The 27303-nt window shown below is 39.2% G+C and overlaps 2 protein-coding genes across 2 annotated transcripts; both read left to right on the top strand.

Annotated features, from left to right (window-relative positions):
- Positions 1-2948: 2948 nt before the first annotated feature.
- Positions 2949-13811, top strand: tmem196 (transmembrane protein 196). Its single transcript, XM_011480817.3, has 5 exons — positions 2949-3367; positions 5470-5526; positions 9273-9399; positions 12946-13064; positions 13146-13811. Exons 1-5 carry the CDS (start codon positions 3203-3205, stop codon positions 13215-13217), a joined length of 540 nt encoding a protein of 179 aa, XP_011479119.1. The 5' UTR covers positions 2949-3202; the 3' UTR covers positions 13218-13811.
- A 5341-nt stretch (positions 13812-19152) lies between these two features.
- Positions 19153-24881, top strand: twistnb (TWIST neighbor). Its single transcript, XM_011480818.3, has 4 exons — positions 19153-19489; positions 22067-22208; positions 22323-22531; positions 23876-24881. The coding sequence occupies exons 1-4, from the start codon at positions 19194-19196 to the stop codon at positions 24342-24344; spliced, it is 1116 nt and encodes a 371-aa protein (XP_011479120.1). The 5' UTR covers positions 19153-19193; the 3' UTR covers positions 24345-24881.
- Positions 24882-27303: the final 2422 nt, after the last annotated feature.

The raw sequence follows: 27303 nt of genomic DNA on the forward strand, positions 1-27303 counted from the left end.
AATAAAATTGAATTAAATACAAAGTCTTAGATTCATTCATTAAGAATCAACTTGATCAAATTTTAGGCTACTGGATAAAAAAGAATCCACAGCAAAGAGACCAATGGCATTATAAAATCTTCCTACCCTTTTAATGCAAAGATAGATTTTAACTTGTCAAATCAAATAATAAATTATTTCTAAAATAGAAGGAAGTTTTTATAATATATTTGATATTTTGGTGTTGAGGCTCAAAAATTTAAACAAAAAGAAAACATCTTTAGAATGTAATTTGCTGTCTTTGAATCCTCTCTGTATGGAGTAATTAATTCAGTTTTATTTAAATAGCCTAATAGTACAACAAAAGTCATCTCATTGGGCTTCACACTGGTAATTGTATCATAAACATTAAACCATAAAGAACGTGAAGTCATAGAATTCCATGGGTAATGGCTAAACTAAACTAAACTGGACATCCCTGCAGTTAGAACCTCCTTCTCGGTATGCAAAAACTCCTACAAAAAAACGGATTCCGGGAAAAGAAAAAAGTGAAACCTCAGGGATGTCCACATGAAGAAGGGATCCTCTCCCAGGACGGACAGGCGATGTACCAGAACTCTTAAAGAAGAATTAGCTTATCTAACGCTACAACTACATGTTTAAATAGTCCAGCAGATGAGCTTCATCCATATGAAGTTTGGGGACGGCTGGGGGCGTAAGATGAGCCAGAGGCGAGGTTGACAGCAGGTGTAGGAGCATGAGCAGAGGCGAGCCAGAGGCGAGGTTGACGGCAGGTGTAGAAGCATGAGCAGAGGCGAGCCAGAGGCGAGGTACACAGCCAAGTACAGGAGCACAGACGAGAGAATCACTCTGGAAAAAAGTCAAACGGAAGAAAAGCATTTTTTGTGTGTTTTTGGGAATCCCAGTGTAAAATACCCAATATATTCAATGGCACCAAATGTTTTTTTCTTATTGTTTCAGCAAAAATGCATTTTAATGTTTTTGTCTTGTGAAATAACTGCATGGATCACACTCAATAGATCTGCTTTTAGACACTAAAATGAAACATTTAGACTGGATCAAATAAGAAAATATGCTGAAGTATAGTTTTGTTTCACCACCATTGAAACAAAAATGGTAAAATACTCTGTTTAGGAATAAATTACAAAAGCAAAATTACATTATTAAGTCTTCAGTTTTAGTGTGATTTTTACACCTATGTGTTTTTTTTCCAACTAATTAGATTTAAAACGGGTCAAAAAATAGGTGAACTATAACATGAAATCCACTTCAAAGGAAGAAGTTATGAGAATATTTTACAAAGCACGCAGCATTTATCAGTGTTGGCATTAGGTTGTCATTAATAATAAATGTTAATTCGATTGATCTGACATTAAGGCATAATGGCAAATGAAACTGTCTGTTTTCCTTCTTTAGGTTTTGTTCCGTAGTAAAGTAGCATACTTTAGTAGCTTTAGTAGCATATGCAGAAGTGTTGTGATCTCCTAGCCTGGTAGTAGAAATGCCAAACGACAGAGATTGAAATTAGATGAAAACCACTAAAATCTCAAAAAGATCTGCAGGTTAATGAGCCTTCGTTTAAAGATTTTATCCTCAAACACACATACGAGTACTGGGATTAACAGTTCCCCAGTGTTAGGGCTATGGAATGTGAATAAATAACAATAATAATAATAATAATTGATACTTTATTTATCCCACAGTGGGAAATTCTTCTCCGCATTTGACCCATCCCCTGGGGGAGCGGTGAGCTGCAGCTGAACCGCGCTCGGGAGGCGGTAGCGTTAAGGGTCTTGCCCAAGGACCCTCACTGGGTGCTGTTAATTGCTCGCCATTGATATGGTAGTTGCCCCAGTACCATTGTTGTGCGTCTCACAAGACGCCGCATGCAATTGGCGTCAATATTGCTCACTATTTTTTTTTTTTGCACCATTAATGTTAGCTTTTGGTTGTGAGAGGCTGTAGGCTAACAGGAGTGCGTGTAAACAGATGAATGACGGGAAGTAGGTGTGGGCTTATTATTCATCAACAGTCCCGCCCCACCACTCAGAGGCTAATTTCTGATGAATTCCTGCCACTCAGCAGAAACTATGTCCTAGAAAATGACGATTTAAAAATGTTTTTTTTTAGCTAAAAACGACATAATCATAATTGAAATAGCACTGAGAACAATTTTAAAATGGATCAAAAAATGATAAGAGTGAGATTTTAAATCCAACCAATGGGTTTAACCTAACTTCAAGTGTCTCCTAATAAATTGATTTTCCTTTATTTGTTGTTTATGCCTTTTGGATTTAACATTTAAAAAACAAGTGCTTTTTCCATTTTGAAGATTGTTTTATATACGTTCAACACAGAAAATGACACATTTTACTATAGGCAACACTGGTTTTTACATAAGCGTCAAGAGGGGGTTGAATAATCCACAATCTGGCTCAAGGACAAAAAGAATTAAATAAACAAAACTTATACAAAAACTATATTCTATACAATCCATCCATCCATCCATTTTCTTAACCTGCTGTATCCTCAGCGTCACAGGGTTGCAAATACACATACATTTTACACGATAAAAATCTAAATGTATCCATTTTTTTATTTTTCTTAGCTCCTCTTCGTATCAAGTTAAATTGACAATACAAAAGATCACAAATGTGCTTTTATTTTTCCATGTTTTAATTTTTGCTTGGGACACAAATTCTTCTTTAGTTGAAGAGTCACGAATGGCACAAACATCAATCAAAGTGTTTTTGCCTTCTAGGGCATTTACCTGTAGGCCAATTGTAGGTTAATTTGGTAGATATTTCGTTCACCTACATTAAAAGTTTCCACGAAGGGGCAGAGACTGAGCCCCTCACCCCTATGGATACGGCCCTGCAGTGTGCGCATGTGCGCATCTGTGAGCATGCAGCTGTGCTCACCAGCTACCTTGGATAGCTCCACACAAACAGACGCAACTGAGGTGGAGGAAGTTCACCTGTGCGCTGGCGCTTTTGGAAAACATCCACCTGCCTCCCCACTCTGCCAGCTTGAACCACTTTGTCATTCTCTTCTATCTTTTCCTGATCATCACTTCTTTTTTTACCAAACAGTTTTTTCTTAAACCGGACATGGAGTATTAGATCCGCGTCTTTTTGGAGAACAGAGGTCGCCTGTGTTTGTTTCCTCCTCCAGGAGCTGGAGAGATGCCCCGCGGGGCAGGATGTGCTCCAGCCGTAAGATCTTATGGAGCTTACTCGTGCTCTCCTTGGTGGAAGTGGGTTTGGGAGTAGCGAGTATCGTCCTGGGCGCCGTGGGCATCAGCTGGGTTCGAGGGGAGCACAAGCCGCGGCAGGGCGACGCGTCTCCGGTCTGGAGTGGACTCTGTGTAGGTCCTGGGACAAACTCTAGTCCACGTTTTCTCCCTCCGGACGGTCCACGCAGGATAAGTGGGGAAATGTGTAAAACAATCTCAGCTGGGGAAATGATCCGATCTGTGTTATTGAATAACATTCTTTTACAACTGCACTAGATATTAAAAACAAGGATGTGTTCAACTATTGCAAATGTTAAAGTCTAACATTTTTTAATTCATTTAAAAAGGTCGTGAATAGGAAAAGACTACTAATTCACTAATCTCAAGAAAAAATAAGTAGAAAGTTGTAAAATTGTCTTTGCAAAAAGAGGAAATCTGATAAGATCAAAATCTAGAAACAGAGTTCCACATAAGCATTCAAAAAAGGATAAATAAGCAACAACAAAGACAAAAAGAAGCATCTGTTAGATAGGATGTCTTTAAATTGAAATTTATTCAGCCAATTAATAAGTTGTTTTGTTTTTTTGCTAAATCTAGGCAAATGGTTTGTGGGTTTTTTTGAGATTTTATGTACCTAATTATAGTTTAATTCGAGACATTAAACTAGGGTAATTGTAATAATAAGTCAAAATTACTCATTTTACAACAAAATGTGAACAGAATAAAAATATAATATAATCTTATGAATCCTCATAAAATCTGAAACTAGCACCTATTAAAACTAACTAACTAAATTTCTGTTGACAAAATAATGACAGTTAAGCAAGTAAAATTCCACAAATCAAGGATTTAATGTTTGTAAAACTTCAGAAATGTATAAAGATATTTGTTTTAGTCATTTACACTAACTGTTGCTACAACTTTAAAATAACATTCCCTAAAAATGAACCAAAAATTACATTAAATTTGAGGTTTTTTTGCATCTTAGACCAATATTTCTATCGTCAAGAGTATGGCGCTTAAGGGATTTGACTCGTTTTAATAATAATTTCCTTATTTACAGATCATAGCTCTATGAGATTCAACTGTGTTGATTTTGAGAAACGTTTAGAAAGGTGTACAGAGCAAAGATCAGTTAAAACAGCAGAAAACCTGGTAAAATAGTTTAAGTATTTAAAAACAAGGTTTTAAATCTTTTCGAGAATCCTATAGTTTACAGTACTTGTAAATGTCAAAAGTAGATTTTTGCTCTATATATGAATTCATCATGATAGTTTAAGGCAGAAAATCAATTTTGATTTATTCAGTGTTGGAGTTTCTTGTCATGCTGGGGAGGGTCAAAGCTTTTACACCCAATACTCTCAAGCTTCTCCTCTTGTTACAGAGCAGCTTGCAGCCTCTATGTCTTGATTTTGTTGCAAAACTTTGAAATGTCTCTGTTATTTCTTGTGTACTTAGTGATTCAGCTGAGACAATGCAGTATTTTACTAAATAAAGTAAAAATATAAGTAATAATTAGACTACCGTATAAGAAGGATTGACTCACATTGATATCATGTGAACAAATGTTATCCTGCATAAGAGCACTAAAAGTTTTATTTATTTCAGGCATCAAAATTATGGAGAAAATTTAATAAAAAATACAAAACACAGGTAATTCAAACCCATTTCAGACATGAAGTCATACATTATTTAGAACATAAAGAAAAATTGACAAATATGTTACGAGGAGGATTCCATCTCCTCGACAGTGCAATTCCTCACAGTCAGAAATAGACGTTTTTGCAGAAATGCATACGGTACACACACTGAAGATTACGGTATTTGAATACCATGATTATCCATTACAGTCAAGTAGAGTTTTTTTTTTTGCTTGTAAGTTAGTGGGAAGTTTGCATTAAAATAATGTTTCACAAATGCAGCAGACCTCCAAACTTTTTTGTCAGCTCAGATTGTCTTTTTTGCAGTTTTGTTTTACTACTGCAGCCAAAACTAAGCACAAAATAGCCTACCAATTAAGATTGATAGCAAGACAAGCAAAGTGTTGAACACTCACTTACTTTAGCTGGTAACTCCAAAAAATGTAAGCAAAACTGTCATCTGAGATCGCTCCACTCAGCAATATATATATATATATATATGCATAAAGAGACAAATAATGCAACAGGAGAAGATCGACAATGCAGGATTTTCAATGCTAGTATTTAACTCTGTATCATTTGTTTTTTTTACAGTTTCTGGTCTGTGGGATATGTGGAGTGCTCTGTGCCCGGAGGAGAACAGGTCTTATTGTGAGTAAACATGAATATTGTCAAACTGTAAGAGATTTTGTTTCTCAATCAATGAAAACATTTTGTTGATTTTCTATCTGTATTAAATTAAATATCAACATTTATGGGGTAAAAGACAGCTTCCAGTAATGTATTTCAGACAATTTTGTTAAAGATTAACAGCATTTAAAGAAGAAATTGTCAGCAACATTTGATGTAAAGGACAAAAACAAATATCTTTATACGTTTCTGAAGCTGTACAAACATCATTAAATCCTTGATTTGTAGAATTTTACTTGCTTAAAATTTACAAAACATCAATTGCAGTAATGCATACTAATAATTACACACAACAGGGACAAAATATTGCAGTAATCAGGACGCGATTAGAAATCCTGGTGCTGAAGGAAAAAATGTATATCATGCTCAATATGAACAGAATAAGGATACTTTTAACATTTGTGTTAGATGAAAAATTCACAAAAAATTGTTAAAAACTTTGAAAAAGTCCAATATACGCGTAAACATAGTTCACACCCCAAACATCTGTTGGTCTTTGGGGTGTGTACTCAGCTATGAGTTCAGGGGTTGGTGTCCTGCCGGCATCTGTTCATGGTGCATGGAACTGCTCAACAAGCACAAAAGTTGGTTAACTCAGATCTTCTCAAAGGATCTCTGGCACAACAGTCAACAGTTCTGACAAGAATTTAAGCAATCGGGGATAAAAAGATTAATTTCTGTAACTAGTTCTGTTACACGTCAAAAACAAGTCTAGATTTGAAGCGGTTTGCCTCTGGAAGAAAAATGATACAATTTTTGGGAGTGGTAATCAAAGTACGCTGATAATTGATAAACATACTTTGATAATAAAAGTCTGTTGACAGGGAGAACAGTCACAATCAGCTCAGTGGCCTTGTGGTAGAGTGTCCACCCTGAAGAAGGTAAGTCATACCAAAGACCCCCCCCCCCCCCCCCCCCCCCCCCCCCCCCCCCCCGCCCGACACTCAGCATTAAGGGGTTTGGGTTAAACCAGCAAATGGTTCCCAAGTGTGTCTGCTGCTCACTGCTCCCCCAGGGGAAGGGTCAAATGTGGAGAAAAAATTTGACATACCTAGGTGCGAGACAGCCAATGGTACTTTAACTTTAACAGCTATTTACCAACAGTTCAAATAGCCTGAAGAACAATTTATATGCAGAAGTGTTGTGATCTCCTAGCCTGGTAGTAGAAATGCCAAACGACAGAGATTGAAATTAGATGAAATCCACTAAAATCTCAAAAAGATCTGCAGGTTAATGAGCCTTCGTTTAAAGATTTTATCCTCAAACACACATACGATTACTGGGATTAACAGTGACTATGGAATGTGAATAAATGATAATAATAATAATAATAATAATAATAATAAGAATAATAATTGATACTTTATTTATCCCACAGTGGGAAATTCTTCTCCGCATTTGACCCATCCCCTGTGGGAGCGGTGAGCTGCAGCTGAACCGCGCTCGGGAGGCAGTAGCGTTAAGGGTCTTGCCCAAGGACCCTCACTGGGTGCTGTTAATTGCTCGCCATTGATATGGTAGTTGCCCCAGTACCATTTTTGTGTGTCTCATAATCTCAAATTTTAAGTGTTAAGGGTGTCCTATGCAATCAAAAGATTAGTTGAATGAAACAGCCTCCTTGTCATAAATATCAGTGTTCATGGACAGAAATTCAACACAGATGAGTTTACACCTGTGCAGTAAAGGAAAAGCTCCTCAAAGACCCATTCCGACAAAGAAAATGGTGTTTTTGGTGTTTTTAACATGTTCTTGAGCCTTTTTTTTTCCCGTCGATGGTGGACATATGCGAGGAAAATTAATCTCAAAATTAGATTTCTGAAGATGTTCTTATTCAACTCATTGTAAATCAGGAGCAGACAGAAAAATGCAGTTTGAAAAAGAGCTCATTTCTGACGTAGAAAATACACTGGGAAGACAACCTGCTTTCTTCTCCAAGCTCTCTGCAACGAGAAGGCAAAGGGTGGGCCACAACCCCTGCCAACTTGGAGGTGAATTTCTAATAAACTACTGTCGCTCTGCAGAAACTCTGTCCTAGAAAATAACACAGCTTTTTTGGAACAGCATAAAAAGACATAGCCATAATTAAAAGACCTCTGGGAAAACTGAAAATAGATCAAAAGATGATCGGAGTAGGACATTAAAGACAAAAACATCTAACTCCACATCAGCAGGAGCAGGAATGTTCATATTTAAATTTAGTACTGGTCAGGCAGAGTTCACAGTTTATACTTACGAGCTGTTTACTTTACACAACCACAGGCTAGAAATGAACGGAAGTAAGTTTTGCTGCAGCTTTCTGATGACTGCAGACATGTGAACTAGAGTAGCTTCTGTTTATTGTCTGCTGCAGACACTGTTTTCTTCATCTTAAGTTGCAATATTTCTTTTCACCCGTCTGAAGTCTGATAATGTGATGTGGCGTCACCTCTCACTGACGATTCTTGTCCCACTCCAATCAGCGTTCCTAGTGGTCCTTTAATTATGATCATGCCCCTTATAGACAAAATAGAAAAAAAACATGTCATTTAATAGGACATAGTTTCTGCAGAGCGGCAGTAGTTTATTAGAAATTCACCTCTAAATTGTGGGTGAAATCATTGGTGCAGAGCAACCCTGCCCCCCTTCCCCTCCCTTTTGCTGAGAACTCAATGCAAGTAGCTTGTGGCCAACCAAGTGTATTTTCTACATGGAAAAAATACTTTTTTGTCTGCTCCTGATTTTCAACAATTTGAATTAAAACATACTCAAAAATGCAGTTTTCTTCTTAATTGTCTTCATATTTTCTTTATGTTCTCCTCCACCATGAGAAAAATGCCACAGGAGTATGTTAAAAACACCAAAAACACTATTTCCATCGGAGTGGATCCTGTAAATATTTCAATACATAGATGTTTAAAGGTGTAATGGATCATAGATTGCATGTTGCTGCACTCTTGTTTGGTATTTTTGTGTCCATACAAGACAATGTGATGTTCTTCAGGCAAAAACACAATGTTTTCTAAAGACACGCCGGTGAGAATCAGAGGAGACATGCAGTCACTTCTCTATTTCTGTCACTCTTTCCAGTCTTTTTTTGCAGTCTCCCAGTGTCTCCAAGCCATCATGTTTTTTCTGACTCTCTGTCTCCTGCCGGCAAGGCACTAATGATGGATCAATGTCAGTCCAATCTGCTGTAACAGAGACATCCATCAGTCTCTCCCTATATGCTTCTCACTATTGTCGTTCTCCTCATGCCTTCCCTCTTCCCATCACTCTCCATCTATCTGCCTTTTCCATTCAGCCTCATCTTCATTTCTTCTTATCTGCCTCAGCTCTCCTCCTTTGCGTGTGTGCGAGGGGGGGGGGGGGGGGGGTTGAGTTAGGTGGGTTTAGCTCCGGCCCCCTGCCAGCTGCTTTCTACACTTCTCAGAGTGAGGAGTGTAATCAGAGATGCCCCCTTTGCTTTCAGTTAAGCCACTAACGGCATTTGAACTGGAAGGGGTGAGAGGATGCCTGAAATGCAAACACAAACACACAGTCAGGCAGAGTGGAGAGAAATCATTTTATACTTTTAGAGGTAGACCAATTGAAGCGCAGTAATTTGCCCATTAGGCTCTTCCAGGAATAATCTAATGCTCCGTTCAGGGGATGGCTTTTCTTTAGCTGATTAAACTTTAAATACAAGTCAATTGTGACTCCCTCCCTGTGTATCTTTGTGTGTCTTTCAGATGATCCTCTTTTCTGCGTGCTGCATCTGTGGGCTGATTGGAGGGATTCTCAACTTCCAGTTTGTCCGGGCTTTGAGCAAACAGCCCAGCAAAATGCATCTGGCTGCCATGACTTTGGCCTGTCTGGGTAAATAAGCACAAAGGAAGCAGGAGGGCACAACATCCTTAGATGCATTCTTATATATCTGACTGTTGGCAGAATATGTGTCTCATGTGTTTGTGATCAAAGATTTCCTTTGGATAAAGAACACAGTGATGCACAGCATATTTATAAAAACGTTTCACTAAAAGGGTACTTTTCTGACGAAAACATATTAAGATACTTTTCTGTTAAGTGCAAACCAAATTACATTAAAAACACCGGACTGCCTTTACTGCCTGTAAATAAATGTGTGTATGGGTGAATGGGACATTGACTGTAGGGCACTTTGGGCCTTCAAATAAGGTAGTAAAGTGCTATACAAGTATACGCCATTCACCATTGTTAACATTTACCAATATACTAAGATTTAAAGATTTTACTAATACAAATAATGCTGTTAGAAGAGGCATACTCATAGTAGTTCCTGACTTATAGTTTCCTGACACCGGTGCAAACTTTTCTACATGTTCAAGTGAACTGGACATAAATGGTGAGCTAAGAACATACAAACATTTTTTGTTGGTTTGTTTCTTAGTTTGTTATCATAGTCATATTTTATTCCAATGCTATCTACAAACTTGACTTTGGTCATACACATCATTAAAAGGCATTAGATCATCATGTCATCTGCCAATGACATTTTTCAGAATGCGTGCAAAAAAAATTGTAAAAGGAATTTTGATTTTACTTCAACACCGGAATTGATCAAAATAGATTATTTTAAACGGGACTGTTGGCATCATTTAGAGCTGGACTGAGTGAGTGTGACGTTGTAACAATTCACTAGGATAACTTGTCCTGTTACTATAAAACAAATACACGAAAAGGGGTTAAACACAAAAGAGTGTCTTAATACGGAGAAACAATTTGCAGATAAATACAACAGAAATATTCAGACATAATTCCACATCTTAAATTAAAGTAGAGTTCAAACAAAATGATCATTGATAGTTCAGTTCAAAAATAAACATTTAGATGAAGCCTGCTCAGCCTTAAGTCAGTGTAGTTCAATTCCATCCGGAAACTCAGTTATTCCACAAAAGGAGGAGAGTCAAAAAACAACAGAAAAAGTAGCCCTAAAGCGATCACTTTGTTCTGGTATACCAGTAACTAAAAAAATATGGTTCGATATCACCAGCGTTAAATCCAGGATCTCTGACGTGGGCTCTCGCAGCAAACCCTCCTGCTCCCAATCACAAAGCACGTCTTGCTGTGGGAATCGCGCCTCCCGGTAAAGCTTCCTCCATTGATCTAACGACCCGGCTCTAGTGGATTTCTTCCTTTTTCCATTAACGCCTTCAGCATCCAAAAAAGTTAGCAAACTCACTCCAAACATCCACCTGTGGAGCTGTCATTCGCGGCCTGCAGGTGTGACAGGGGAAATCCTCGCGCCACACCCCTCACCGGCGTTTCGGAGGAAGTCTGTCTCGTCACCACCCCCTTATATAGTCTTTTAACCAATGTGCTATCCTATGACCCCACCCTTACATTGACGTGTTTGACGTGTTCTCCCTACCATGACAAAGGTGGATAAAGGTGGAAAGATTTCATGTAATCCATGGAAACCAGTGAAGATCACAAATCATTGAAGAAAAAAGGTTCAGCACACTGTCTAGTGGGTCTAGATGACCCAACTACCAACGGTAAAGTGCCTAAGATAGCACAAGGGTTAATGAAGTTCTCCAATTATTTAGTTTTGATTATTTTCCGTTTGAAGAGTAATTTACATTGGAAAAAAAACAGGCACTTTTTTCACAGCAGGAATACATACATACATACATTTTTTATACAAAACATAAATTCCTGACGGTACCATGTCTAAAGATTTTTCCTCCACTATGTTTTGCACAACATCAGTGTAATATGACATTGTCACATACCCCCCCTCCAGCCAGCGGCATGGAAGGTTTACCTTTGAAATAGTTTCATGTTGACCATATTAACAGTGATACTTTTCTTAGTTTCTTCCCACTGTATTTGATAATTAAGGGGCCCTAATCTCACCACATGCCCTGGTCCCGTCCACTTGGGCGCAAGGTTGGCTGAGAAAAATATTAGCTGCATCAGAAAGAGGATGAGCGCGAATCCAGACCTCGTCGACCGGCTGGAACTGCGCATCTCTCCGCCGGGTATTGTAGCAACGGGCTTGTCTAGACTGACACTTATTCACTCACTGCTTGACTTGATTTGTGAGATTCTTTTGTCTTTCTACAAGAGTGTAGGCTGGGCTATTTGGCAAAGGCGGTGATGATATCATTCGTTCCAAAGGTCCTTTAAACACTCTCCCTAAGGTTATCTCAGCAGGAGATTTTCCAGTTGTTTCTTGATATGCAGAGTTTATGGCGTATCAGAATTCTTTGACCCATTGGTCCCAAGTGTTGTGTTGATTTCCTACATGTGAGGCAATCATAGTTTTGATTGTTCTGTTTGAGTCCCCCCTTCCCTTCCTTGTTGCTGAGAGCTCTCTGTCTTTGCGCTTTCCCAATAGCTTACAGTCCCTCACACCCCCAACGTAACAATACCAGTGCAACAAAAATGGCGAGCAACATTGTAGCTATCCAGTCGTACAGTTTTGATCCAGGTTCCAACTCATACGAGGAAAACAATGACATTCATGGATCTATTTGTCTACAAGTGGATGTGTCAGCATATAGCGGGGAGCTTGTGACCCACCAATTGTAGCACCTACGTCACTGCTACAAGCTAGTCCTGTCATTTTTCGTCATTTACCCAGATTCACAACGATTTGAATGAAGAGCGACTTTTTTTTTTTTTTTTTTTTTTTTTTTTTTTTTATACACTGTATTTTATCCCACGAAGGGAAATTCTTTCTCCGCATTTGACCCATCCCCTTGGGGAGCGGTGAGCTGCAGCCGAAACCGCGCTCGGGAGGCAGTAGCGTTAAGGGTCTTGCCCAAGGACCCTCACTGGGTGATGTTAACTGCTCGCCATTGATATGGTAATTGCCCCCAGTACCATTGCTCATTCCCCTCCGGGAATCGAACCCTGGTTTCCTGCGTGGTAGCTTCCCACCTTACCAACCGAGCTACCCAGTCGGTTGGTAAGGTGGTAACTTTTCTATATATGTGTCCTCCATTATGAGAAAAATGCCCAAAGAATATGTTACAAGCATTAAAAACACCATTTTAATTGGAGTGTGTCTCTCAAGCTGAAATCACAGCAACATTATTAGTCTAAAAATAGAAAACTGGAGCAAAGATTTCAGTCAGTTAACAAGCCAGGGGGTCCTAATTAAAGGATTTGCAGCAACAACTCCATGGCTGCCCCCTACCCTGTGGCAAAGCAGTGGTGGCTCATCACACTTTCTTAATTAAAGAAAAGAACATGTATTTCTGAAGTTTTGTGCCTGTGACAGGTTGGTTTTCCTACAAAAGTGGCCTTTCCTTGAACGAATCATTCTTCTACCACATAATTAAGCTCAGATGTCCGTACGGATGTCAGTCTCATGTACTGGAGTGAGACTGGAGCCTATTCCTGTGTGCGTTTATGTGAAAAGCCCTTCATCTCCAGGTATCTCCTCCTGTACCTTATCAACATGGTTGACCTGTCGGCTGGCCAGCTCTGAGCAACAGAGGATGTTCATGGAGAGGGAGCACTCGCTGCACCACTCGCATGAGATGACAGAGAAGGTAAGAGGGAGCATGGCAGTGCACCGCATATGTGTGGGTGTGAACACGCTAAGACATCAGACATGTGTGTGTTCATTTCAGGAGGTTCTCGACAGCTCGAGTAACGGCGTTCCTCAGATCTCCTATAATGGACACATTGCCGCTTCACCGTGACGATTTGTCACAAGAGGCCACTTGCTCCCACTGAAACAGACATTTACTGAAATACCTGCTGTCAGATGGTAGAGCCAGCTGTACAGTCCTGTACCCTGACTGTACACGAACCAGGTTTTTCTTCTCTTGGAACTTCCTTTTTGCTTCCAAAAGGAAGTCAGACAGCATGACCAAGGCTTTCGTGCTTCTAAATTATTATGCAAACGTGGGTTCACGTGGACCCTCTGTTCAACTCAAACCAAAGCCAGGCTGACGAGAAGATAAACATCTGCATCTGAGTCTGACCCCAACGACGAAGACGTCTTTGTGAAAGCACTGAGCACAATGTAAGCATGCAGCTCATCCATATGTTTGAAAGAGTTTCTATGTTTCTACCTGACATTCTTTCACTTCTACTAAAGAGTAATGAAATGCAGCTTGCAATAACCAACAGTAAACTGTACGTATGATCTGGAAATGGAACGCATAGATGTGAAAATAGAGTAAAGCTCTATGAAATGCTCTGTATATCTTCAGGTAACTATAAATCAAACATATTTTTTTAATGCTTCTTAAAAAATTTATTCAAATAAAGTATGAATAACCTGAACTGGATTACTAGAGTGAATGAAATGTTTCAAGAGTTCAAGTTTAAGTTTTATTGATTTATATGGCGCCATACAATGACCGCTGTCAAACAAGGTGATATACATTAAATGTTAAAAAACATTAAAAACTAAAGCTAAAAGGTTAAAACAATTAAAGCTAAAAAAATAACTAAGTGGCATACAAATGTAAAAACACCAAATAAAAGCAAATCAAAACAATAAAGCAGTGAAACACACCAGCACAGCAGAGTTTCATGTCGTGTCAAAGGCATTGCAATAAAAATGGATTTTAAGAAGTTTTTAAAAAAAATGGACAGTGAAGACGGCTGCTGGATGCTCAGTGGTAAAGCGTTCCACAGCTTTGGTGCACAGACTTAAAACGCTCAGTCCTCTCTGAGCTTCCTCCTGGACCTTGGTACCTCCAGGAGAAGCTGATCTGAGGCATCTGAAGCTCAGAGAGGAATGACGGTGCACAATTGTTTAAAGATTTTAAAAAAAAGCTTCACCAACTGCCTCAAATAAAGAAGCTGGTTTTTACCGCTAAGCTAATTTGACATTCAAGTTTAAATTCACTGTTCATTTTAAAACCCAGGTTTGACACATAATGTTTTAAACGTGGAGCCAAGAGACTCAACTCCACTGAGGAGGAGTTAGAGGAGCTGCTTGGACCGGACATCATCACTTCAGTTTTTTTTTAATTCAAACTTAAAAAAATCTTGGGGCCATCCAATCTTTGATGTCTGGTAAACAAGACAGTAGTGGTGTAATAGAACTATCATCAGTGCAGCAATGAAATGAAACTGGGTTTTGTGGTCCTACAATAGAGCCCTGTGGAACTCCAATCAACATATTGGAGCTTTTAAAGAATAGAATCTGGACATGCTCACACTCAGAAACAGTCCTGTCATCCAAATAAGATGAAAGCCAGTCGAGAGGCACCTGGCTGCAGACAAGATGGCGCCTGACATTATTGGCCGGAAGCGGAAATTATACAATTTATGCTAATCCTAATCCTGACCCTAACCATGATCCAAAAGTGTTGAGAATTTTAGAAAAACTTTGATTAAAACAGGAAAAAAAACCTAACTGTTATGGTCGCCTGTTGGAATAAAGACTTTTTTGAGCGATGTGGGGGGACTTCCAGTTCCGGTTAAGGACCTCTGGTTCTGGATGTTGATGTGTGCAACCAGGTCCTCTTGGGCGATCCTGCCAAAAGAGGGAAATTTCCATCCCAAGTGTAAAATTGCATATTAACCCTTGTGCTATCTTAGATGACCCCCCCCCCACCCTTGCATTGACGTGTTCTCCCTACCATGACAAAGGTGGATAAAGGTGGAAAGATTTCAAGTAATCCATGGACACCAGTGAAGATCACAAATCATTGAAGAAAAAAGGTTCAGTGCACTGTCTAGTGGGTCTAGATGACCCAACTCCCAATGGTAAAGTGCCTTGGATAGCACAACGGTTACACATTTAAACTCAATAACAACATAATTCCAAAAGCCAAAATTCATGTCTGGGACTTTGGCCGCTGGCGCACCCCCCACCCCCCCCCCCCCCCCCCCCCCACCCCCACCCCCACCCCCTTCAACTGCCACCTGAACCACACAGCCCTTTTTGAGCTCTCCTACATGTGCTGGGCCCGCTGAACAGAGATCCCACGTTTTCTCTTTGGGGTGGACAAAACCACCAGACGCTCACCTGCGAGCCCCAATACCAATTATTACCTCCAAATGCTAATAAAAAAAATGCTCATTTGTGCTCACAAATTGCCAACTTATGCACACAAAATGCAAATAAATTGGTAACTTGTGCCCAAAAAAATGCTAATTTGGGCACATAAATTAGTATTTTTGTGTGCACAAAATTCGAATTGTAGCCACAAAATGCTAATTTGCGTGCACAAAATAACCTTTTTTTTGACCATTGACTGCATTGACTGCAGTGACTCAAAATTCTATTTACACATATAAATTGAAAATTTTTAAAAAATATCAAAATATTTAGGTTAAAATACACATTTCAGTGGTGTCCCCATGGTTTCACTAATTGCTGTTCTCTAAACACAATCCAAACACAATCTAAACATTTCTGCAAGTGGACGCATCAGAATGGAGCAGAGCACGAAGCTTGCGACCCGACTGAAAGGTGCTACTGATCCATCATGATTTAAATAACGAAATACTCAGAATCACATGTAAAATCTTAAATTATTTCAACATCTCCTCTATTCTTAGAAAAATTCTGCGAGAAGATGTTAAAAACCCAATTTTCATCTGAGTGGGTCTTTAAATTGAATTATATATTAAATTATCTCCACATTTTCTCTAAGCCAATATCCTTTTGTTCCTCAAACAACAGCGATTTTTTTACCCTTTTAATTCATATACAGTAATTTTTTTATTTTTAACGATTGCTCTTGGTTCCTTTCACAAACTAAAAATCTCCCTGATGAGCTCACATCCTGTAACTGCAGAGCAGGACTTGAGACCGACTCCCCGTTGGACCGCAGCTGAACACAATGAGGTTTTTGGCTCCGTTCAGAGGTCCGTCACTCATAGGATATTTAACTGGAGGAGCAAATCTCTTATATTGCTCCTGTCAAACGTTTCAGAAGTGCTTCCGGAAGCAAAAGGAGAAAGAGAGATAAGCAGCAAAAATGTAGCCTGCATGCTCACAGACATAGCAGTGGCTGATTGCCTTGACAGCATCGTGCTGCTCAATACTTAATTGTGAAGTTTGCAAAAAGCTCTGAGCACTAGGCTATGTGTGTGTGTGTGTGTGTGTGTGTGTGTGTGTGTGTGTGTGTGTGTGTGTGTGTGTGTGTGTGTGTGTGTGTGTGTGTGTGTGTGTGTGTGTGTGTGTGTGTGTGTGTGTGTGTGCATTCATCAGTGTAAGTCCCCCAGCATTTAAAGCTGTGGGGTCTATTTCTGACTAAGAACCCGCGTCTCTATTTATCACCTTGACAGCACACAGAAGTGGGGCCATGCCCCACCCAAAAACAAAATCAAAACACCACATCTGCAGGGAGAAATGCTGAATCATGTGACCTCCTGTGACACAACACCTAGAACAGGGGCCTAAAACTAGGAAAAAAAATAATAATATTGATAGAATTACTTCAAATTGAACATTATACAGCCCAATATTAAGTAATTTTTTGCTAGTTCAAAGCAAATGGTTTGAATTTTTTGAGTTTTTCTGTACCTAATTGTAGTTCATCTTAACTTACAGTGGTAAAAAAAAACTGGTTCATTTAGTGGAAACGACTCATTTTAGAGCAAATGGGGGGAAAAAATGAGAACAAGATTTTAGTAAAAGTTGGCCCATCTTAATACATCAAATGTAAAATAAGCAATTAATCTTAGAACATAAATCTAAATTTTAAAATCTAAATAAAATGCATTCGAATGTCAATCTGAGTTTCTTTTGTCTTAAAGCAAGTTTTTCTGCTGTCGAGCGTATGGAGCAAAAGGATTTTGACTCGCTTTCATAATACCTTCCTCATTTCTAAATCTTATCTCCTAATGAGACAAACATTTTCCTCTGTACTGATTTTAAGATTAACCTAGAAGGGTGAAGAGCAAAGAGAAGTTAAAATAATTAAAACCTGATAAAATAGCTTGACTGTCTAAAAACTAAGTTTTAAATCTCTGCAAGGATCAAATAATTTGGAGTGTACTCTTTGAGAAAACACTGCAACTAATATCCTTCTCAAAGCAGGTTAAATAAAATAGAATACAAGATGTTTTTTTGTTTTTTTATAAGTGAAATCTGTCAATAGAAACTGGTAGAATTTGTCTTGGAAAGATTTCTTAAAATAAGGCATGTTGTCCTGAATTAGTTATATTGCTTTGATAACTGGAAATATTGTGTCTTTAAAAAAGCGTGTGTTGCTTTTAAAACCCTTTCACTTCTGTAAAGTAGGTACATTGATGGGTAAACCTACAGGACATGCTACTTCTCCCCCTAAAAAATCCTACTTTAAGAGCTGTAGACTAGAATCAAACATTCTAAGATAAAGTTGTCAAGATTAAAAGAACATTATGAGTCAAAAAATAGTTTTTTTAGCGATATTACTTAAAACAAAACATTTTCTACAAAATGTTCAGGATATGTTGTCTTAAAACCAGTCATTTTACCACACGGAAAAGTTACTTGTGAAGTAGTTTTGTCTCATGTCAAGTACAAAAATATATTTTTGTACTAGTTTTTGTTTTTGCAGTGTAGATTTGCTTCTGTCTTTATGTTTCTGAAAGTACCGCATGTTTAATATAAGACAGAGTGTTCATCAGCTGCTCAAATTCACACTTTAGGTCACCCTAATGATCTTAATGTGACACTTCCACTGAGAAGAGGATCCAGAATCAATGAGAACCTTTACCAGGCTTCCATTGCATAACATTCCACAGATTACATAACAAAGGACAGAACACTATGGGAGGGCATGACCATTGGAGTCTTCCTATAGAAATAAATAACACAATATTCTCCTATATTTATACAACTGTCTTGTCATTGCCACTATTGCAGGAAGAGAAGACATCAAGATTAAGAGGGTGAAGCCCCAGAACTACAGTACAAAGTATTAGATCTGCCGAGAAGCGGCAGATCTGCAGTCTCTGCTGTCTCTGGAGTGACCAGAGACAGCAGAGGCCTTTTACTTTGAAAATGTTAAAACAGGTTAAAACAGGTCTAATCTAAAAGAAATGGTTTCATAAAACAATATATTTGAAAACAACACATCTAGAATAAAAATAAAGAGAGAAAAATGTGAATGGTTAGTATTTTGCCCAGTGCTCTCCACTCATCCCAGCTGACAGTCCTTAAATGGCCATGCAGTCCTGCACTCAGGACCACTATCCATGCAGAAAGGAAAGAGATCCATGAGCAGATTTAAAAGAACACACAATCATGCAAAATAAACAAATAGAAGTATTTTTTTATAAAGAAAAAAACACTGGTGTCTGGGCTACAGTGGTGCTAATAAAGATCTTTGGAAGCAACTTGCATGCTCGACCTCGGGAAGGGTGAAGCATGTTCATTCACTCTGTGTCTCCAAATGGCGGTGTACCTCCAGGTAATGCGCCTCCTCCCAGCACTCAGTTACCTGCCTCTAAACATCTTTCATTCTGTTTGGGAATAGTCCCACTTTGGCTTTGATGATTCCAGTCCACATTAATGAAACAAGAATGAAACATTTATTTATAAAAATAAAAAATAAAAATAAAAGACTACGTTTCTGCTCATGCTTCATATTTCATGCTGTAGTTTCACCGCCTCACCAGCAGAGGGCAACATACGCATAAATGTTAAACTTCGGTTGGTGGCAGGTCGATCCTCTTTCCGGAAACTACGACTTGTTTGTTTTCCGGTCTTCTCACGCAGCATGGAGAACCTGATCCACGCCGAACCAAAACACGTGAAAATGTCGGCTGAACCTCTTGCCGTCTCTGGCTCGATTCCGGTGGATCCAGCGTCCGCAGCTGCAGAAAAAGCTGCGGGCGGTGCTCCGTGTTTGGTCCCGTCTTACTCCGCCGCCGTGGAGCTGCTGTCAGCGCCGTACTCCTGCCTGGTGATGAACCCCCGCAGGAGGCACGTCGTCCTCCCGCCGGTCTACCTCCACAAGAAGAGAAGCGGAATCCAGGAGGAGCTGGAAGCGGAGCTCCTGAAGTTCTCCCAGAGGTACCCCGACATCCTTTAGTGGAGTCTGTGAAGATGAAGCGCGTTAAAAAAAAAGAGACTTTATCCATCCATCCAAATGAACTACAACACAATAAATATCTGTCTGTGTCCGGATCAATTTTAAGATGATTCATTAAGACGCACTCCAATGAAAATTCTTTTTCAAACATGTTCTTGTCACATTTTTCTCACGTTGGAGGACATATCTTAAGGAAAATTGGTATTAAAACGGCTTTTTTAAGTATTTTTTAATCTAATTGTTGTGAATCATCAGGAGCAGACGAAAAAACATGATGCTGAAGTTGGCTTCCGATTCGCGAGGGCACTAAAGAAACATTCAATGCATTTCTCGGGCTAAGATCACCTAAAACCGGTCCCTGTTAAAACACCGCTGGACCTGGACCCCTCAAACCTGGATTAAATTATACATTAGATAGTTAAGAATGCATTAAACGCAGGTTCTGATTTATTAAACCTTCTTCCGATTTGTAAAAATGTGAAAGAATGATTTGTATCGCATTTTACGCACAGAGTCCACCTCAGACCAGGTCCTGTTCAGAAACCGCTGTGTGAAAAGTGCAGTGGAATGTTTCTTTAGTGCTCCCGCGAATCAGAAGCTGTGAATCAGAAGCCAACTTCAGCATTGTCGAAAAAATGCTGTTGAAAAAAGCTTGTTATTTTTATTATCATTTTGGCTGAAAAGGACATTTACATTTCATGTATTCATTCCTAGAGTACCTTCCACCCCCAGCCTCGTAGACCCAAAGTGCTGTACACAGGGAAGGTAGAATACATCATATAAGTATAAAAACAGAGATTGAAACCAACATAACAAAAAGGCAGCTAGGCAGAGACAGCGGCGTGATGGTGGAGGAACAGTTTGGCTTTAAAGCTCTCCAAGAGTGTAACCTCTCTGTTAGCCGGTGGATGTTGAGTCAACGCACAATCCCTTTAGAACTTACATGTGGTTCTCACAATAGTAACACACACTGGTCAGCAGAGCACAAGAACTCGAGGGGAGAATATTTTAAAAGCAGACTAGGTAAGAAGATGCCGTACCTGCTAATGACAAAAACAAAAACAGGAATTTTCTTTTTCTTTTTAAAAAAAAAAACGATTGCATGGGCAGTCAGTTTAAGGAGACCAGGATTGGGGTAATGCGCTCAGATTTCTTTGTACCACGAATAAATCTGCCGGCTGCATTTTGAACTAGCTGCAGCCTCGCTATTGCGGGACACCGCATATAAGGAGCTGCAATAATTTAGCCTTGACTACACAGAAGATGCTACACAATTACAAAATCTAATTTGGATAAAAAAACCATAATCCTCGCCAAACGCTGCAGCTGAAAAAAGCAGGACCTGGTTACAGCCTTTATTTGGAGGTCCACTTTCAAGGTAGCATCGAGTTTCACGCCTAGGTTATAGACCACAGACTGTTGAAACGGGGCGAGCGAGAGGAGATGAAGACCGCGATCCTTTCGACCACGACGGGAAAACATAATTACTGCAGTTTTTGTTTCATTAAGCCCAAAGAAGTTAGCCGACATCCACTTGGCCGTCCAGTTGTTGCCTGAACAGTCGGGACATTTGCGCATAGCAACAAAGATTTGGCAGTCGTCTGCATAAAGATGGAAATCCACTTTATGCTTACTAACCAGCAGTAGTCACGTGAACATAGGTACCGTCTTACTCCGCCGCCGTGGAGCTGCTGTCAGCGCCAACCTCACCCTCATCCGACTTTTATGGTGCAATTGATAAATTTAAAAAAAAGTGTTTTATTTTTAAATATGATTATAAATGGGAATCCACCATTTGAACAACTTTATTAGCAGCATCCTCGTAATATTAGACCGCTGGTTGTTGAATGTTATGTATTATTATTATTGTCTGTGGGAACAACTGTCACAATAAATCCTTTTTTTTCTGTTAAATGCTGCTGTTTTTTTATTTTGAAGTCAAAGGATCGTCTTCTGTTTCCTCACTGGCTCTTCTCTGCAAAAAGAAACTTTCCAAATGTGTTTGTTTTTTGCTAACTGTGCTAGCTTCGGGGCTGCAGTTTGCGCACGCTTTAAGAAAGTATCGATGGATTTTCAACACGCAACCAAGCGACTTGAAGAATGAGTTGGATGCGGTGAAGAATCCAGTAGATTTTTAAAATAAAACTTCACCCAGAACTAAATAAAACAGAAATAATGGAGGTCCTGTTTTTTTCTCTGCGGCCCGGTACCATTTGTCCAACAAACTGGTACCGGTCTACCGCCCAGGGGTTGGGGATGCCTTTAACATACCTTAAGTTTACCTTAAAGAATCCGGTATTTAAGAGATACCTGAGAGCCCTGAATGTTGTCCAGAGAACCTGGAGAGTGCCATCCTCCAAGAGCGTTGGGCACTGGGTTAAGATGGTGGAGTATGATCCCCTCTGGGTTCTTTGGGATGGACAGTTTTAGGTACTAGGACCACACAGAACATTTTGTCTAGGTATTTACCTTCTTGTTTAGTTTATTCCAGTCAGCTGATGTTTGTTCGTCTGGCTGTGACACAACTTTTCTCAGCTATGTGTACATGTGCCTTGCAGTCTGAACGGAGTACCCCTGGCTTATGACAACATCCGGATAGTGGGCAGACATGGAGACATCTACGATGACAGCGGCTACATTCACATGGACATAGAGGCCAATTTTGTTGTATTTCAACCCAAAAAAGGGCAGAAACTCCTGGTATGTTTTTGTTTTTCTTTGGTAAAAGCTATTATATTTGCAGAGGAGCTGAAGCTTTGTTTAGAGAATAATGCAGACATACTACAGCATGAACAGATGCTCTATTTCCCGCAGGGTAAAGTAAATAAACTAGGAGTGAGCCATGTTGGCTGTCTTGTGCACGGCTGTTTCAATGCCAGCATCCCAAAACCAAATCTCGTCTCTGTGGAAACCTGGAGGGATGCGGGGCCCAAGATCGGGTCGGAGCTGGAGTTTGAGGTGACAGCTCTGGATGCGGACGCTGCTGGGGTGCTTCTGATCAGAGGACGTCTGCTCAAGACCAGGTATCAAATGTGGACGTTTTTTCTAATGACATATTTAGGCTAGAGTCGCCTCGCTAGCTTGTTGCGTGCACAGAGTTGGACGCCATATTGGATGTGTAATGGTAGCTCACTGGTGTGCTACCATTACACTAACAGCTGGAAAAACAAGGATGTGACTTTAATGTGACATGATTACTGTCAGCTTATAAAGGAGAACTTGTAGAAAGCATTCTAGGAATATCTGAGTGAGTTTTCTCTGACTAGTGAACATTTAGGCTGATCTTGTAGTCTATCCAAACTCAATGGTAGCACTAGACTTGGCACTATTTCCATGTTTTCTGGCAGGACCACCAATCTTTTTTTGTTATTTTGGATAATGACCCGTGGAATTGAAGCATATTACTAAGCAGTCCTTAGAAACTGTTCAAACAATCACGTGGATTTGTGTTTCCAGTCGTGTCCCGACAAAATATAGGCTGATGTTATTCCCACATATTTACGTGCAGCCAAGATGCAGATTGCGGCATTTCCCGCATGGATTTTATGTTCATGAAACAAGGCTAATGTTGTTAGCACGTGTTAGCCCTCGCCTAACCCTTCTTCCAGCTCCGTTCTTCCACAAACAAAATTACTGACCACACGGATTAACATTAAAACAAGCAGGCACTTCATAATATTCATAACATTAATAAAACGACGTTTGGAAGATCGTCTGGTATATTACAGAGCTGCTTCTTGAATGTATATGGCAGCAAGGTTTGTTTACTGTGGGACTCATTTCCTCTTCTGGTATTTTCAACACTACTGCGCATGCCCACATGATTTATTCCGACCGAAAGTGTGACCATGTGAACGTTTGTTATATTCGGAAAAAGGTTTTTCTGTGCCCATGTGCACGGTTGGATTTCAATCCGACCATTGATCCGATCAAGATATTTTGCGCATGTAACGGCGGCTAGTGTCTAACAGCAGCGCCGTCTCCAAATCTACACTTTTTATTCAACTTTCTGCTGCTGCTATAAGTCCAGCAGGTTTATCCTCCAGTTCTTTAAAGGAAACATGGACAGAGGGGATTGATTGACCATGTTTCCAGCCAATCAGGATGCAAAACACAGAGCACTGATAAAAAAAAAAAGCATGCAAACAGCAAGACTTCAAGAGGTGAACCATGATTCTGCGATGGACTAATATATAGCTAATGCTAAGCCTTTCAAATACTATCAATTGGAAGACTAGATGTGCTGATTTTTAGTTGCTTTTGAATGAATATTTCCCTTTTCTTGTATTTTAGTGTTCAAAAAGCAAATGTTAACATTTGAAATGTCCTCTTGATGTTACTTAGCGCTCCTCTTTTGTCTTTTTCAGGGTCCAGGAGCTGCTGGCCCTCTGTGAGATGTCAGAGTCTACTCATCCCGCTGACACAGAACCAAACCCAGAGTCAGTCCAGCAAGAGCCAGAGGAACCCCCCAAGAAGAAAAAGAAAAAAGATCAGATCAAAGAGCTGGAGACAGGAGAGGAAACAACAAGGTTACCTCAGAACCAGGTGGACTGTAGTTCAACGCCCCATCCAAATGGAACAACAGATGAGATCCAGAATGAAGAAGCTGGGGACAAAAAGAAGAAGAAGAAAAAGAAAAAAGAAAAACATCTGAAGGAAGAGGTGGAGGAAATTGAGGTATCTCCTCCTGAAGTCCACTGCAGCGACTCCAGCGGTTACCTCAGCGACAAACCGAGCAAGAAAAGAAAGCATGAAAGTGGTAGTGACGGCACGGTGGCTTTCACAGATGAAATCACGCCTACAAAATCTAAGAAGAAGAAAAAAAACGGACAGTGAGCAGTTTGCCTGAAGTAAGACTTTTCTGTGGGGAATTCAGATATATTATTAAAAAGATCAAAGTGATCATGATTTTTTTGTGCCTTAAAGATTTGACAGTTAAGAGAAGACTTCTGCTTGACGTGCTTCTTTTTGAGCTTCTGAGCTGAAGATCAAAAAACAGGAGTCGGGACAGATAAGATGCTGTCCTTCGAGTCAAATCGTGTGATTCCAAAGTCTACGAGACGATTGAGTCCACCTTATTGCAAATGTACCAACCGTCAATATAATGTAAAGTCACCAGCAGAGGGAGCCAAAGCATCCAGACTCAAGACTTCCCACATTTTTGTTCAGTTTTTTTAAATGAAATTATCTGTAATTTTTGAGATAATATGGTCCGTGTCAACAGATATGACCAATTTTTTGGGTAACTTAAGGATTTCTATTAATTTCCTGCCCCAATCAAACATTTTATGTACATGTATGAATATACCTTGCATCAAAAAAATCTTTAGAACTCTTTTTATTCCCCCAAAAATAAAACTTTCTCAATTATTTTCTCAAAGTTGTGTTTTTTCTTTGTGGGAAACTTTCCCTACAAGCAATTTAGTGCTAACAAGTGGGTGTGGACTGATAAAGTGCTGATGGACAGCACTGAAGAGGTTAGTGTTTTCTTTACCCTACCTCCACACACAAACACCCTCCCACTTTCAGGGGCAAATCTAATTTGCTTTCTACTGCTAGGTGTTGGGCAGCTTATCAAAAGCTGCTTAAATGAGGACAGATGGGGAGCTTTGACTTCTGTCACACCCCACAGTGCTTTTCTGACAAACTCGCACATCATTTTTCATTAAAGGTCTCTGATTCACCACAAAACAGAACACTGGACATTTCTAAACATTCAACTCTATCACTCTGTATAAAACTCACTAAAATAAGCTAAAACGTTGAGATGATCTGGGTTTTTACTTCATTCACCTTCGTATCTGCAATCCTGTTTTCAGGAATAACGTTTTCTTTAAAGATATTTAAACTATTTAGGTTGTGTTTTGTTAAACTCTTTTAAATTTTACCATATAAGCAAGATTTAAGAGGAAAGAGGAGAAAAACTGTTGAAAATATACATTAAAAAAAGAAAAACTATCTAAAAGGTTAAAAATCTCTAAAGAAGGTATAATTCTTTTAGAAAGTTATTTGAGCCTAACATGAATTTGTTGAAAGCTCTTTTAATGAAGAAAATGTAAAAAAAAAAAGGAAACTTGTTTAAAAAAAGACAATACATAGTCCAGAGAAATGTTAGTGATGTTTATATCACTAAATCTGATTATGAAAAATGACCACAAGTATTTCTGTTATTTTATTTTTAACTTCTTTTGCTAAATCACCAAAACGTTCTGCAAACACGGAATAATATCTAGAAATCCACACTCAACATGCATTTAGTCCAGTCCAAATTCATACCACTAGTTTTTAGGTTAAAACAATATATATATTTTTTATTCCCCAGTCTGATCTTGTCTAATTTTTCAAACATCATCACAAATAATTCTCATTTTTTCAAAGAAAACATGAATGGAGGTTTTTAAATGCAGACTGTAGGGTTAGAAAATGTGATCCTAAATTTTATATTTTGTTTTTAAATCTATATAATTTAAAATAATCTAACAAAGGTCATGTAGTTTAATTTGAGTCTTATTTCATTTATATAAATATTTGGCTCTGTTTTGCACTTTCAGCCTCCTATCTATGGTAGTGGTTTTTGTTCCATTATTTCAAGCGCAATTCTCACTGTTTTAAATGTAAAACTTTAATTTTTTGTGCTCTAAGAATTATTTGTTACTTAAAACAGAAAAACGGTCTTGAAACTCAGAAACACGGGTAATCAAAACAATTTTCACTCAGGAATAATTCTCTCTCTTCTGCGCTCAAAACAAAGCAGGGCACCGCGCTACAATTGTGCCACAACAGCCAGACAATCACAGACATGGACAGAAAGGTTGATGCTGATTGGTCAGAAGTTCTTCCAATCACGCACAAACCTGAGCCCGTCTACGAGCTGATATTTTTATGGACTGAAAACACCCGATAGTTTTCAAAATTCTTGTTTCTTATTTGAGAACATTTCGCCTTCACCATATCCCTAAATATTGATATTTACCGAAGAGGATTAGGGCCATGGACAAAGAAAAAAAAAGGGCAATAGAAAATTCTGAGAATAGAGTCAGAATTCTGAGAGTCAGAATTCTGACTTTATTGTCAGAATTCTTACTTTAATCTCAGAATTCTGAGAATAAAGTCAGAATTCTGAGTTTAAAGTCAAAATTTTCTATGCCTTTTTTTTTTCTTTGTCCATGGCCCTAATCCTCTTCCGTACATATTGACAAAAATGTACAGTGAAAATGTTTTTCAACCGTTTTAAAATGAACAGAATAAAAATTTAAAACACAGGAAAAAATAGAGTTATATGCTATCCAGCTCTAGGCATCATTCTCCTGGATCAACCTAAACAGAAAAATAAAAAAAATTAGATATGAATGTGGATCACGTCAATAGGGATTGTCGGGTAGCTTTTCCTGCATTAACAGGCTGAAACAGCAAATAAATGAAACATCCTAATATCAATATTTCATCTGATTAAACCTGTTTGAGAGTCCATCTTTGGGTGACCTCATCCTTTTTCAATGTTTTCACACGCAGAAGTCCAGATAAAATTCCTAATCTTGGAGAGATTTAGGAGTTTGCAGAGTTTCAGTGATGTTTCAGTGTAATTTGTTCCCCCTGGTGTTATCGCTCTCATTTGCCCAGTCCCAACCCCAACCCGGGTGCACCTCTGGTACACCTGCACCCCCTCCCACCACAAACTCCCATCTCTCTTTGGTGACTCCCTCACACTTGCTGTCCTTCTTCACTCACTCCGCTCTGAATCACCTCCTCCTCCTCCTCCTCCTCCTCCTCCTTGTCTCCTTGATTTATTGGAGGC

This window comes from Oryzias latipes, chromosome 11 (assembly GCF_002234675.1).
Source record: "Oryzias latipes chromosome 11, ASM223467v1".
In the NCBI taxonomy this organism is placed as follows: Eukaryota; Metazoa; Chordata; class Actinopteri; order Beloniformes; family Adrianichthyidae; genus Oryzias; species Oryzias latipes.